At 31.2% G+C, this 15,962-nt stretch overlaps 2 protein-coding genes across 2 annotated transcripts in view; one reads left to right on the top strand and one right to left on the bottom strand.

Moving 5' to 3' along the window:
• Nucleotides 1–6,202, bottom strand: part of LOC143067854 (uncharacterized) — a 29,670-nt gene extending 23,468 nt beyond the window's left edge. The window contains exons 1-5 of the mRNA XM_076241437.1: nucleotides 6,157–6,202; nucleotides 3,719–3,878; nucleotides 3,078–3,252; nucleotides 2,075–2,192; nucleotides 1,223–1,396 (exon numbers count right to left, since the gene is read on the bottom strand). Of these exons, the coding sequence (XP_076097552.1) occupies nucleotides 1,223–1,396; nucleotides 2,075–2,192; nucleotides 3,078–3,252; nucleotides 3,719–3,848 (597 nt within the window). The 5' untranslated portion in view covers nucleotides 3,849–3,878; nucleotides 6,157–6,202. The remainder of the gene's footprint in view (nucleotides 1–1,222; nucleotides 1,397–2,074; nucleotides 2,193–3,077; nucleotides 3,253–3,718; nucleotides 3,879–6,156) is intronic.
• A 39-nt stretch (nucleotides 6,203–6,241) lies between these two features.
• On the top strand, nucleotides 6,242–14,866 carry LOC143067855 (male-enhanced antigen 1-like). Its single transcript, XM_076241438.1, has 4 exons — nucleotides 6,242–6,345; nucleotides 10,098–10,388; nucleotides 13,445–13,526; nucleotides 14,609–14,866. Exons 2-4 carry the CDS (start codon nucleotides 10,101–10,103, stop codon nucleotides 14,740–14,742), a joined length of 504 nt encoding a protein of 167 aa, XP_076097553.1. The 5' UTR covers nucleotides 6,242–6,345; nucleotides 10,098–10,100; the 3' UTR covers nucleotides 14,743–14,866.
• Nucleotides 14,867–15,962: the final 1,096 nt, after the last annotated feature.

Below are 15,962 nucleotides of genomic sequence, written 5' to 3' on the forward strand. Positions count from 1 at the left end.
GTCAACTGACCATTTTGGTCATGCTGACTTATTTGTAAATCTTACTTTGCTGAACATTATTGCTGTTTACAGTTTATCTCTATCTATAATAATATTCAAGATAATAACCAAAAACAGCAAAATTTCCTTAAAATTACCAATTCAGGGGCAGCAACCCAACAACAGGTTGTCCGATTCATCTGAAAATTTCAGGACAGATAGATCATGACCTGATAAACACTTTTACCACATGTCAGATTTGCTCTAAATGCTTTGGTTTTTGAGTTATAAGCCAAAAACTGCATTTTACCCCTATGTTCTATTTTTAGCCATGGCGGCCATCTTGGTTGGTTGACCGGGTCACGCCACACATTTTTTAAACTAGATATCCCAAAGATGATTGTGGCCAAGTTTGGATTAATTTGGCCCAGTAGTTTCAGAGGAGAAGATTTTTGTAAATGATTACTAAGATTTAGGAAAAATGGTTAAAAATTGACTATAAAGGTCAATAACTCCTAAAGGGGTCAACTGACCATTTTGGTCATGTTGACTTATTTGTAAATCTTACTTTGCTGAACATTATTGCTGTTTACAGTTTATCTCTATCTATAATAATATTCAAGATAATAGCCAAAAACAGCAAAAATTACCTAAAATTACCAGTTTAGGGGCAGCAACCCAATAACGGGTTGTCGGATTCATCTGAAAATTTGAGGGCAGATAGATCTTGACCTGATAAACAATTTTAGCCCAGTCAGATTTGCTCTAAATGCTTTGGTTTTTGAGTTATAAGCCAAAAACTGCATTTTACCCCTATGTTCTATTTTTAGCCATGGCGGCCATCTTGGTTGGTTGGCCGGGTCACGCCACACATTTTTTAAACTAGATACCCCAATGATGATTGTGGCCAAGTTTGGTTTAATTTGGCCCAGTAGTTTCAGAGGAGAAGATTTTTGTAAAAGTTAACGACGACGGACGCCAAGTGATGGGAAAAGCTCACTTGGCCCTTCGGGCCAGGTGAGCTAAAAACAATGTGAATGATAGATTTGTCTGTTGAGTTCAGTCACAACTTGTTAAGACAATGGGACAATTTAAAGGCTGAAATAAGGAATTTTGTCCAGCATTAAAGCTCATCTGTTAATCTCTAGAGGTCACTTTAGTTGTTTTGTGTTGTTAACTTAATTCCCCTCAACACTCATTACTTTATACTCATATTGCATTCTGAAACTCTGTCATCTCTTACCTTTTTTCCAGTCTTTGATGTTATTTTTTTCTTCATTGAAGAAAATAAACTATTCAAATCTGAATCATTATCACCATAAATGACAATTTTAATGCATTTCAAGGGTAAACCAGCTTGCATCCAGTTAGCTGCTGCCTCAACCATACAACTTAGAACTTTAGATTCTGAAAATCCCTGTATAAAATATAAATTTTATTCAAATTGGTATAAACATGTAAAATCTTTACTTATAATTTTTGATATGACACTTGATATCTTTAATAAATATCAGTATATATTAATATGGAGTAACAGGAAGTGTTTCAAGGAATTTGACTGTTGCAATATAAAATATAAAAAAGAAGATGTGGTATGATTGCCAATGAGACAACTCTCCACAAGAGACCAAAATGACACAGAAATTCACAACTATAGGTCACCTACGGCCTTCAACAATGAGCCAAGCCCATACAGCATAGTCAGCTATAAAAGGCCCTAAATGACTATGTAAAACAATTTCAACGAGAAAACTAACGGTCTCATTTATGTAATTTCATCCTTATGCTATTGTATTACATATAAATCTCACTCATAACTACATTGACTTTAATGTTAACACTATTACTTATACCACAGAAATAAATATATTTTGTTTTCTGTTTTTTCATTGTTTAACTTGTAAATACTTTTTTTTCAATATATATACTGAGTCTAATTTACTATCATAAAAAATATTCTAATCTTCAATCATCAGCAAACTTGGACTTAGCTGAATAATGAACCTTGTGAGAATAAAAAGCAGACAAGCTTTAAATTGTTGGCTAATGACAGGACCTTAGTTCTGTCAAAATAATGAAAGTTAAGTTATTTTACCTGGTTTCCAGTTCCCAGTAAAGATGTTATCAGAGTTGTCTCCTGACTGCCACAAGCAGGAACCAAGGCTCTGAACATATCTCTGATTTGATCAATCATGCAACCTTTAGCTCTTGATCTGTGAAATCGTATAATAGAAAATGTATAGAAAAACATCTTCTTATATTTAATGCCTAACAAATTGATATTGCTATCATGTTCAATGGCCTGTTTTGATGACTGATTTTTAAGGTTTAAGGATGTACTTAGGTGAGGTTTTGGAATTCGTGTCAGATTTTCAGACTCCTTGTTTTTTTTCCTTACAATACAAGGTAAAATATTTTGCCCCAAAACACCCATTTATCTTTTCATATAAGACTTTAATAAAAGCTCATAAAAGGTCATTTGCCAAAATTTAAGCAGGTTCTTGATTTCTTTTGTGATTTGAGACACAAATAATACCAATGGCAATGCAAATAAAAGGTAAAATACCATGTCAGCCTTTCCCCGCAAAGCTTTAAAATCAAATATCTCGAAAAGGAGCTCCATGACCTATCAATATTTTTTTTCCTTATTTTGTATCTTAACTAATGCTCTTCCGAGTTATAGTATCAATTTTAAATTCTTGATTTTGTGAATTTCACCTTAGTACATCCTTAACACCTGTTAGAATATTTTTGTCAAACTTACATCTGAATTTTACAAAAATAATTATAGTTTAAAAACTTGTTACATGTATACATGTTATATGTAACACTTAACTCATTTATTCACTTAAATATTTTTGATTAATATGAAACTACTTTGATTATCATTGTAAAAAACTGTTTACTTGCAAAATCTTTGATCAGAAGGAAATAGAGTTTACATACATTTATTTATTTGTAACAGTTTTATAATTAAGAAGATTGAAATATGTCTACAAACACTAATATCATACTTTTAATTAATGTCTTGGTTTTTAAAATGTGTTTTCCTATAATCATATTTCTTTAAATATTTTGTAGAAATACACAAAAAATACCTTTCAAAGCATAGAAGTTTTTTAAATGGTAAATTAGAATCCAAGTCTTTGGACATCCAACATGAAAAATGTGTTCGTAAATCCATAAGTTTATCCCTAGATAGATTGAGTACATTAATGCCTAAATTCCTCTTCAAAGCACCAATAAGGGTTCCGCCAACTGCAGCATAGTCACCTGTTTTAATAATACAGTAGATACATATATATGGTCAGTATCATTTGGTTAAAATAACAAGATAGAAATGGAAGTTGTAATTCATTGACCTAAAAAGACATTTCTGCAAGAATAAACCAAAACATATTTTTATTTTGAAGACTGATATAAAAAGTTGTATAGAAGTATTAAAAAAATATCAGAATAAAACAAGATGTTGCATAAACTTAATATGAAAGAAACTGATTATTACTAAAAAAAATGTATATTGATGGAATTTGATCCCAATGTTCATACCTCTTTAAACATGTTGAAGACAAGTATCTTTTTAAATATATATGAATTCACATTTTTCATCAATTCATGACATACAATCACTACATGCACGAACAAACCAAAAACAAAGGAAAATTAAGCTCTCTCATGTTTTTTATTATTATCTCCAGCTTATTTTTTTTAATTGAAAGTACCGGTACAGTGATTTTACCTGGGAATGCAGATACCATAACAATGTCCATTTTATCTTCCTGTTTTGAGATGTCCCCATAACATAACTGGATCTGATACTCCCCCAGTAAAGTATGTACAGATATTGTGTCTTCAATTTTTATTGACATGATGTACTTCCATAAATTACCATCAGGTCACTACAATAAAAGTACTATCTATATTAGTTTTTAGCCAGGATAAAATTAACAGTTCTACAGTAAAAGTATTTTAATAATTGTATTGATGTTTATTTTGGTTTACTAGTCATGCTTGTATTACTTTGGTAACAGTTATGAAAAGTGGAAGATAAAATAAATAAATCTGTATTTAAATACAAGACAATTGGAATTTCTATGAACATATTGGTGTTCATTTGAGTAAAGAAAATGCATCAGTAATCATGATATTTGTGAGAAGCTAATAAGTATTTATAATAAGTGATACAATGTACCAGCAGAAGAACAAATCATGTACCATGCTTACCGGTGCAATGAACTAGATCATTTATTAGAATATATCAGGCCTACAGCCCTTATTGTTGAACTTAATATAATTCAAATCTTAATGTTTAATGTCTCTTTATGATTTAACAATAAAGAAAAGTATTTGGAATACAGACACATTTATCATTTTCAAGAAACATTATACATGTATATTGAGAGCATAAATGGTATCCCTTAAGGGATTATTTGGGACCGTCATTGAATACCACCAATGAGTGCTGGGGATAACACTCCTACCCTTCTATAGCACCTGAGAACACTTTAAAGGTTTTATTGTGGGGTTTATGTTGTTTAGTCTTTAGTTTTCTATATAAAACAGTTGTTGGCATGACATGGGTTTTATCTGAGCGTCACTGATGAGTCTTATGTAGACGAAACGCGCGTCTGGCGTATAAAATTATAATCCTGGTACTTTTGATAACTATTTACACCACTGGGTCGATGCCACTGCTGGTGGATGTTGCGTCCCCGAGGGTATCACCAGCCCAGTAGTCAGCACTTCGGTGTTGACATGAATATCAATTATATGGTCATTTTTATAAATTTTCTGTTTACAAAAATGTGAATTTTTCGAAAAACTAAGGATTTTCTTACCCCAGGAGTAGATTACCTTAGCCGTATTTGGCACAAATTTTTGGAATTTTGGGTCTTCAATGCTCTTCAACTTTGTATTTGTTTGGCTTTTTAACTATTTTTATCTGAGCGTCACTGATGAGTCTTATGTAGACGAAACGCGCGTCTGGCGTATAAAATTATAATCCTGGTACTTTTGATAACTATTATGTTCTCATATATTTTATGATGGTACTATTAAACCCCTAACAGGAGGGATTGCGCTTGATATTCATATGATGAAGACATAATCTTTCAATCAGTTTAATTGAGGTCTGGAGCTGGCATGTCAGTAACTGCTAGCAGTCCTTTGTAAATAGACAACTTTCGTGTTTGATGCATTTCCGTCAAAAACTTTGGTTTTAGTGAACATCTTTTGTGTGTTTAGGGACGTTGTCACTTCCGTTCCAATGTTGAGCAAGTGGTTGGAAAACTATGATGTTATATATTTCATGAATTATTCAGGAAATTGAATTCTCATAATTGACAATCAGCAACGCTGTCGTAAAGAAGCGCATATATTGACGAGTTTTTTCCAGTGACAGACAAACTCGAAAGTGGTCATGTATGTGTTATTGTCATTTTGTTTAGTTTCTTTTCTTTTGTTACCTATATATATATATTCTGACATCAGACTCTGACTTCTCTTAAACTGACTTTTACTATGTCTTATTGTTGTGCGTTTGTTTTTTTCTACATTGGCTAGGAGTATAGGGGGAGGATTGAGATCTCAAAAAACATGTTTAACCAGGCTGCATTTTAGCACCTGTCCCAAGTCAGGAGCCTCTGGCCTTTGATAGTCTTGTATGATTTTTAATTTTAGTTTCTTGTGTATAATTGGGAGTTTAGTATGACGTTCATCATCACTGAACTAATAACATATTTGTTTAGGGTTTATCGTTGCATTGAAGACCCATTGGTGGCCTTCGGCTGTTGTCTGCTCTATGGTGGGGTTGTTATCTCTTTGTCTTTGACACATTCCCCATTTCTATTCTCAATTTTATACCATGTATACTGTATCTAACAATTTTCTGCATATTTGTGTTTGATTACTGAAAGGTATAACGATAAAAAAAATTCATGAACCAATAAACTTCAAGGTTTCGTCAGGTAGCACTTGCCATTATCCTATGAGATAAATGACAACTGTACCGTGTATTTTTCTTAGTAAAACTAAAAGTCTGGTAGATTTGTGAAAAGGTTAATTGCATCACTGCATTATAGTAGGAGTGAGTAGTGAGTTTGTGTAATGTTGTTCTATATTTTTTAAGTTTTTTGAAATTTACAGTTAAATAATTAGTGATTTAGCAGTGTAGAATACTTTTTAGATAAATGTGCCTGCCTAGAAACATGTAAATAATGTAAATATTATCCCGGAAGTGATATTGAAAATCTAATTTAAAGTCAAAGACGGAAATGAAATGATGTCTAACATGAAAACAACAAAGATTAAAGTTCCAGCAAATCATTTACACAATTGATTTTATATTTGCCTGTGATTTATTTCAAGGTATAAACTGCTTGAACAGAGACCTGACTATTTTTCTGGTTTGAAATGAATGAAGTTATATAGACAATAGACAATAGACAATATTTTATTCTCTTTATTTTATTTATATATATTTTCAAGTTTGACCAGGGGCTTGCAACAATTTTGTTTACCATTGCAATTTGATATAATAGTCCTAGGTCAAGTCAAGTATAAATCTTTATGAACAGAGTACATAAGCTCTGAGAATTTAAAAAAATACTTTTAAAACAATTAGGAATATGGAGCGTTGAGACATAATCAAATGGGCTCGGACAAATTATACTAATGACTAATATAATTTGAATGTATGAGGGTAGTCCAAATAATTATGACTATTGAAAAGCTATTTAAATTTTACTATGAGGGTTATTTTCATGCATCGTTTTCTGTCTTTTTATTTCATGTGTTTTGATACCTTATCTCTCCTTTTCTCGTGATTGGTTCGATGTGTGTGCTTCGATCGGTGTTTTTCCCCTTATTCATTTTCCGTGTTTCGTGTCAGTACTCTTAATTTCTCATGCTTGTCCTGCATTTGTTTAAAAAGTAAACCAGTACTAATTCAAAGTCGGCCCATATATTGTATCAGTGTGGTATGTAATAAAGTCCATCAAGTGGAAATGGATTAATATAAGTTGCAATAACTTGTTTCCCAATCCACTATACATGTAGATAATTGTGTTTAATCTAAAGTTCATCAAATTACTATGAATAATCAGATGAATATAGTGAGAGTTAAAAGATGATCACATTTTCATTGATAATAACAGCTGAGCATGATCTCAATTTTAATTTCACTTTGTTTCCTTGTTCAGACCACCTCTTGAATATTGATGAAAACACAGAGATATTTACATATGTACAACAATATATTCATGAAACTGGAATATTTTTATAATATTTCATGTGATACTATAACTGTTTAGAAATCAGCCTATAACCTCAGTGTACCACTATTTAGTCTTAATTAAAGACAAACCTAACTTTAAACACAAAACAACAACCAATTGTGTTTAGCATCTTTTTGCAAATAAATTTATATATATTTTATTTTATTTTTTGTATAAATAATTATATTTTCAAAAATCAAGAAATTAATAGTCTTGTAATAAGATGGTACACTAAATTATTTATGTATTGCAAAAAAGGGCCAATCAATTCTTGTTATTCATATAAATAGAACAACTTTGTTACAGTGAGTTTGTGAATTTGAGTAAAAAAATCTTATTCATGTGGTATAAAATTCGACACCACCTTCAGTAGGTCTTGCTTTGACTTTGTTAACATAGTTATTTATATATGTATACACAATAAAATACTTCAAGAAGTGGGGGAATTGCCTCCCCTGACTCACTGCAACAAAGTATGATCTATTAACTTATCAGAAAATTATATACTATCATGCATGTTATTCAATCCATCTTGTATGGGAAAGGATTTGTATAGGCATTGCCTTTTGTCCAATCCCTTTGTTTAAATGTACATTTGATATTTGAACAATAAAATATTTTGAATTCAGACCACCTCTTTACCTCCCTCTACTATTAAATAACCAGCTCAAGTAAGAAAATCAATATAGTTGAGATGACCAATTCTAATGCAACAACGTTTGTAACGTTCATTTTGATTGGATAACGTCACTTTCTTACATGGCATCAATTGACAATTGATGCTACGGGACGTACGCGCAAGCGCAGACGGCATATGACAGATTTTAAAAACATGTTTTAACGTTGTTTTCTGTCAGTTTCATTAGAATGGAGATAACAATATTGTATTTTAAGCTCCGACGGCATCAATTGGGGATTTGATGGTCGCAAATACCCGTTTACTGTCTCCGCTAACACGTCGCCAGTAAACTTAATTTGCGACCATCAAATCCCCAATTGATGCCGTCGGAGCTTAAAATACAATACAGTTATCTCCTAAAGATAATCTTTAAGTACACAAACATGTATAATACAGTTTTATGCCCAGCAATATCTCAGTGAATATCAAAGTTTTTATCCACGTTATCTGTGCCTTATTATTAGTCCCCTACTGATGAAGTCGAAGGGGACTTTAGGTTGCACTCTGTCTGTCTGACCATTTGCAGTCTGGCAAATCAGTTTTCTATTCTTATTTTCTTCGTTATTGAAGATATTGATTTGATATTTGGTATATAGTTTTATCATGACATGTGATAGATCAAGTTCCAATTTTGTTCCCGTCTAATGATTAACGTCCGGAGTTGAGGTCCATTGTTACTTTGTAAGAGTACTATGTCAAACCATATTTCTGTACAAAGGAAGATAACTCATTTTTTTAAAGATTTTTAAAAGACATTTTTTGGTAAATAGTTTAAAGAATTTTGTTAGTCAGGGGTACTACTTGTACAAGTTATTTTTAATTACTTGAAGAAGTAATATTAATATACTTATATAAGTAAATTTGTAGGATACTTAAACAAGTGAATTTTATTTACTTGTATAGGTAGAAAAAATATTGGCTGAGTTATCTCCCTTAGACCTTCAGATTTTTTTACTTGTAGAAGTAAAAAAGTCATCCCATCTTCTTTTATTGAATTCTTATGATTTCTTTGCTCTAATAGAATTTTAAATTATCTGCCCTTTGTAGATGTCTTGACTAATCATTTAAGTGTAATTTCATGGACAATGAAAATCCCATTTGTCTGTTATCTTCAGAACACTGCTCATTTACAAGCCCCCAAGGAGCAATTTTTTAAGGCCTTGCGCAAATACTTAAGATCTTTGCGCAATCAGTTTCTTTGTTGAATTAATGAGATGAAACATTGAACTCTAATTAAAAAAAAAAAATGAGCAAACCTGGGAAAAATCATTAAAGGCATGAATTTACATCTCAAAACTTGAGGACTTTTGTGGGATTGTAAGAAAAATTACAAGTAAATTTTTGAGAAAATTAAGGGGAGATTATTCAAACATTATTTATTTTAATACTTATATGTGTATATTTTTGTTTACTTCTTCAAGTAAATAAAAATAACTTGTACAAGTAGTACCCCTGACTGTTTGTGGGAGGTTTGTTTGTTATTTTGTACATTATAAACTATTTTTCTGAATGCTATATACATGTATATATAATTTTTTTTGTGAAGTGAAATCCTTTAATTAGATGATAATCTATTTTTATTAAGGTACACATATATATTTGTGAAGATAAAAGTTGTTGACATTTTATATATAAGTTACAAATTTATATTAGTTTGACAAATGAAAAAAAAATATTTGGAACTAGAAATTATATTTGATTATAATTTGAAAATAGATATATACATGTATGTTGTATGTTGTATTACATCATATCTAATTTTAGAGAACTATTAATCATATCTAATATGAGATTGTTTTTCACACTTTTTTTCATCATGCTTGAACATATTGATTGGTAATAGGTATATAGTTTTATATATAGTTACAGATCAAGTTCAAATTTTTGTTTTGGTCTGATAATTTTTTGCAGAGTTATGGTCCTTGGACTTGAAAAATTCACTCATATAATCAGTTTTCGACACTGTTTTTAGCCATGCTTGAAGATATTTTCTTTATGTTTACACCATGACAAGTTATAGACAACTTATCATTTTGTTCCAGTATAATGACTTTTAACCCGGTAGGGGACTATGTACATGTATTGCCTTGCAATACTCTCATCATGCTTGTTTTTATCATTTTAAAATTGACCAACTGATTAACTATTTTATATTTTTCTTTAAGCTGATGGCTCCTGTTCCTGAAGAAGGGGAACATAATGCCAAACCGGCAGAAGTTTTAGATGACATACCAGTTCCAGATGTCTTCATAGATGCTATTAATTCAGATAGTGAAGATGATGCCTCTGAAGATGGTTTCCAAGGATATCAAATGTTGCCCCAAGAGGTAGAGGAAGATGAAGGATCAGTAGACGATGATTCTAATGATGAAATAAGCATTTCTCAGATAGATGAGGCAATGAGAAATAGTGGTGTCCATGTTCAAGCAGGAGGAGGAGCTCCATCATATATGCAGGTAGTGAAAATACCAAACTGTTATTTTATGGAAACTAATTTTTATGGAGTTTATGAGTAAAAGTTAAATCACAAATTTTAAAAGAGTTCACAAGCTAGCATAAAATATATTTAAATTTTATTCAGTACTGACTGTCTTGTTTACTAAGTGATATTATTGTTTATTGTTTATAACTTGGTTGCCTTTTTATGATTTAGAAAAAATGTTATCAAAAAGAGCAAATTTAACTCTATCTAGTAAAGGCTTCTGATGTTTTCCTAAAGAACCAATTATTATACATGTGTTCAGTTTGTGTAATTGATAAAAACACAGGTAATTTACAAAATCAGCTAGAACAGAGAAGTTTAACCTCTTGGTTTTGTTTTATACACAGATTTCTACAATCAATGAATACAATACTTGGTTTATGATTATTTGTTATCCTTTTGGTTGATTTAATTGTTTTGTTTGAGAATGACACAATGCAAATTGTCTGTGTAACACTTATCAATTAAAAGTTTTTAAATTTTAGATTTTTGGAATTTTGATCAAAGTTTTAAAATATAAAAATTCCAAATTGTGTACAATCTTTGAAATTTTGACATTTTAACCAAATAATTTAAATATCAAAATTCTAAATATCAATTTTAAATTTGATAGTTTAATTTAGAACTTACGTAATGTGTAGTATAAGTAAATAGAAATCTATGAAATTTTAGCACAAGGTTAAGGAACTCAAAACGAAGGTTGGGATTGATTTTGGGAGTTTTGGTACCAACAGTTTAGGAATTAGGGGCTAAAAAAGGGCCGGAATAAGTATTTTTTTGGTTTTCACACAATAACTGTAGTATAAGTAAATAGAAATCTATGAAATTTAAACACAAGGTTTATGACCACAAAAGGAAGGTTGGGATTGATTTTGGGAGTTTTGGTTCCAACAGTTTAGAAAGTAGGGACCAAAAGGGTCCAAAATTAAACTTACTTTGATTTCATCAAAAATAGAACTATGGGTGTTCTTTGATATGCCAAATCTAACCGTGTATTTAAATTCTTAATTTTTGGTGCCGTTTTCAAATTGGTCTACATTAAGGTCCAAAGGGTCCAAAATTAAACTGAGTTTGATTTTTAACAAAAATTAAATTCTTGGGGTTCTTTGATATGCTGAATCTAAACATGTACTTAGTTTTTTGTCGAGCCTGCAACTTTTGTTGCAGAAAGCTAGACATAGGGATAGTGATCCGGCGGCGGCAGCGTTAGCTAACTTCTTAAAAGCTTTATATTTTAGAAGGTGGAAGACCTGGATGCTTCATACTTGTATATAAATGCCTCATGTTACAAAGTTTCCGTCAGTGACATGTCCAATGTCCTTGACCTTATTTTCATGGTTCAGTGACCACTTGAAAAAAAAATTCAGATTTTTTGTAATGTTGAATTCTCTCTTATTATAAGTAATAGGATAACTATATTTGATATGTGCGTACCTTGCAAGGTCCTCATGTCTGTCAGACAGTTTTCACTTGACCTCGACCTCATTTCATGGATCAGTGAACAAGGTTAAGTTTTGGTGGTCAAGTCCATATCTCAGATACTATAAGCAATAGGGCTAGTATATTCGGTGTATGGAAGGACTGTAAGGTGTACATGTCCAACTTGCAGGTGTCATCTGACCTTGACCTCATTTTCATGGTTCAGTGGTTATAGTTAAATTTTTGTGTTTTGGTCTGTTTTTTTCATACTATATGCAATAGGTCTACTATATTTGTTGTATGGAATGATTGTAAGGTGTACATGTCTAGCGGGCAGATGTCATGTGACATTGACCTCATTTTCATGGTTCAGTGGTCAAAGTTAAGTTTTTGAGTTTTGGTCTTTTTATCTAATACTATATGCCATAGGTCAACTATATTTGGTGTATGGAAATATTTTATGATCTTTATGTCAGTAGCGCAGGTTTCTTTTGACCGTGACCTCATTTTCACGGTTCATTGCACAGTGTTCAGTTTTTGTGTTTTGGTCTATTTTTCTTAAACTATAAGTAGTAGGTCAACTATATATGTTGTATAGAAGCATTGTTAGCTGTACATGTCTGCCTGGCATGGTTCATCTGACCTTGACCTCATTTTCATGGTTCTTTGGTCTTTGTTTAGTTATCTTGGTTAATGTTAAGTTTATTAGACAGTTGTAATAAAGCTTTATACTTAGGACTATCAACATAATATCAATGATTAGTATAGAAGGCGAGACATTTCAGTGTGTGCACTCTTGTTATTATGGGCCCAGTTTTCAAGTTGGTCAAAATTGGAGTCCAAAATTAAACTTTGTTTGATTTCAACAAAAATTGAATATATGGGGTTCTTCGATATGCTGAATCTAACCATTTTTTTTGCTTAAAGTTCAGTACAAAATATTTACACATACTATACAATTACCTACTGTGAGTTTTTACTGTTACTCCTAAAATTAGGGTGCTGGGGAAACCAGCAAGTAAAATGGTCGTTATCAGAGCCGTGTGTCTTGTTTTTAAAATGAATTCTCTTCTTTTGAGAAATGTTTATTTTGTCATCTAATTTTTCACCGCTTACAACTGTCTGCCTGTGGTTTTATTTTATACATTAACTTTTAAGTATCAATATGATTTCATTTCATATTGTTTCGTTTCGTTTCTGCTTTTATTACGATCCGCAGTTAACATGTACCCCTCTTTTGGCCCCTATTCTATTTTTGATATCTTAATAAAAAATTTAAAAAATCAAACTTTCAAAAAGTGAAATAATCAAAACTGCACGTTCAATTTAGTATTTTGAAAGTTTGATCAAATTTCAAAACTATCAAATTTAAAAGTGATATTTAGAATTTTAATATTTTAATTATTTGGTTAAAATGTCAAAATTTTTAAACTTTAACACAATTTGGAATTTTGACATTTTAAAACTTTGATCAAAATTTCAAAAATCTAAAATTTCAAAACATTTTAAAACTTTGAATTGATAAGTGTTACACGGACCGCAAATGTGTGAGCTAATTCACAAAGCCTGATACAAAAGCATATTACAAAATTTTATGATCTTTCTTTTAAGGTGCCTGAACTTCCTAAATCAGACCCAAAGACTTTACTTTGGAATCAGAAAGGGGAAGAAGACAGAATTCACTTTGATGAAGGTAATTTTCTCTGATGTTCATTGTATACCACATATTTATTACTGTATATCAGGTTATTTTCATGGGTGTAAAATTTCGCAATTAACTTATTGAATAAGGTATACGAAATATTTTGGCAGTTATAATTTTGATGGATTCAAAACTTTCATCAATACCTTTGCATGTATACTTTTATATTGGTGGATTTATTTTGGCGATTTTGTTCTATCCGTGAAAATAAGCGAAAATTTACACCTGCTATATGGTATTAAATGAAAAAATAGTGATGATCCAATTTTATAGAAAAAGGGATGACACATTTATATTAAATCATTAATTGAAGTTTTCAATGCTATTGAGCAGAATACTGGTGAAGTGATCTTTTTTTTTTTAGGTATTCTTGTCCAACAAAAATACTTCAACTCAAAATTGAAAATCATTTACCCAATCAAACTGAACAGTTCCAGTTTAACAGTATTTTCTGTTGAAAGTATTAAGCCATGCTCATTATACATCAGAATTAGCAGTTCTCAATTTTTCACAACATGCATTGCATCAGTAGATCTGGTTGGGTTTTTTTTTTGCACTATGATGTGATTTATACTCACTTAACACACATTTCTGGAATAGCCTTTTTCATCAATCATTGCATGAGGCTTGATATCAGGGGAAACGTGATATTTAATGATATTTTTTTTTAATTGGGTAGAATGAAGATGTAAATTTGTAAACTTAGCTCATAGCATACATGTTTCTCCTTGACCTATAATGGTTTACTTTTATAAATTGTGACTTAGATGGAGAGTTGTCTCATTGGCACTCATACCACATCTATCTACAATATTTTTGTGTTTATGCCCATGTTTTACTATTCAACTACTGGTGTGAAATATCAATATTTTGCTCCAATACATCTCTATTATAGTACTACACAATGCAGCAATATCTTGGTCATATACTTACATGTTATGTTTTTGATGGCACACTCCATATTGTCAAAAAGCAGTGGGAAAAGTGTCAACAACAGTCAAATTCCACAAAAATCTTTATTTTTAGATAAAAACACTTCTTTATTTCATTTTCATCAATTTACTTTATTTCAGAAAATGCAGAAAAGATCAAAACTGTAATGAAGAAAATACAACTCCCTTTGTGTAACATTCCTGACTGGGCCAAAGATATACCTGATGACCAATGGAAAGACAAAATAGCAAAAATGCAAGACAAAAAATCATAGCATTTATTTTTTTACTTATTTTATGTATTTTATGCAATACTTGTGTGTTGTATAATGGTGTACATGTATATGCAATGAATGTTATGTGTGAATGTGATATTGGTATTAAATATGCTAGATTTTATTGATTGTTTTTTAGCTCACCTTTCCTAAAAGGAAATGTGAGCTTTTGCCATCACTTGGCGTCCGTCGTCGTCCGTCCGTCGTCGTCGTCCGTCCGTCGTTGTCGTCGTCAACTATTTCAAAGATCTTCTCCTCTGAAACTACTGAACCAATTACAACCAAACTTTAGCTGAATGATCCTTAGGGTATCTAGAATAAAGTTTGTGTTTTATTTTCCATTTTGTGAAAAAAAACATGGCCGCCATGGCTAAAAATAGAAAATGGGGGTAAAATGGAGTTTCTGGCTTATATCTCAAGAACGAAAGCATTTAGAGCAAATCTGACAGGGGTAAAAATGTTCATTAGGTCAAGATCTATCAGCCTGAAATTTTCAGATGAATCAAACAACCCATTGTTGGGTTGCTGCCACTTAATTGGTAATTTTAAGGAAATTTTGCAGTTTTTGGTCATTATCTTGAATATTATTATAGATAAAGATAAACTGTAAACAGCAAAAATGATCAGCAAAGTAAGATCTCCAAATAAGTTAATATGACCAAAATTGTCAATTGACCCCTTAAGGGGTTATTGTCCTTTAATGACAATTTTTCACAATTTGTTCATCATATTTGCTAACTTTCAAAAATCTTCTCCTCTAAAATTACTCAACCAAATTCAACCAAACTTCAACTGAATGATCAGTAGGGTGTAAAAAATAAAGTTTGTGTTTTATTTTCTATTTCGTCAAAATCATGGCCGTCATATGGCTAAAAATAGAACACAGGGTAAAATGCAGTTTTTGGCTTATATCTCAAAAACTCCAGCATTTAGAGCAAATAAGACAGAAGTTAAAGTATTTATTAGGTCAAGGTCTACCTGTCCTGAAATTTTCAGCCGAATTGGGTAACTGGTTTTTCAGGTATAATGCCCCTGAATTGATGATTTTAAAGAAATTTTGCAGTTTTTGGTTATTATCTTGAATATTATTATAGATACAGATAAACTGTTAATAGCAAAAATGTTAAGCAAAGTAAGATCTACAAATAAGTCAATTTGACCAAAATTGTCAATTGACCCCTTAAGGAGTTATTGCCCTTTAAAGACTGTTTTCACAATTT

The sequence above is a fragment of the Mytilus galloprovincialis genome, chromosome 3 (assembly GCF_965363235.1).
Source record: "Mytilus galloprovincialis chromosome 3, xbMytGall1.hap1.1, whole genome shotgun sequence".
NCBI lineage: Eukaryota > Metazoa > Mollusca > Bivalvia > Mytilida > Mytilidae > Mytilus > Mytilus galloprovincialis.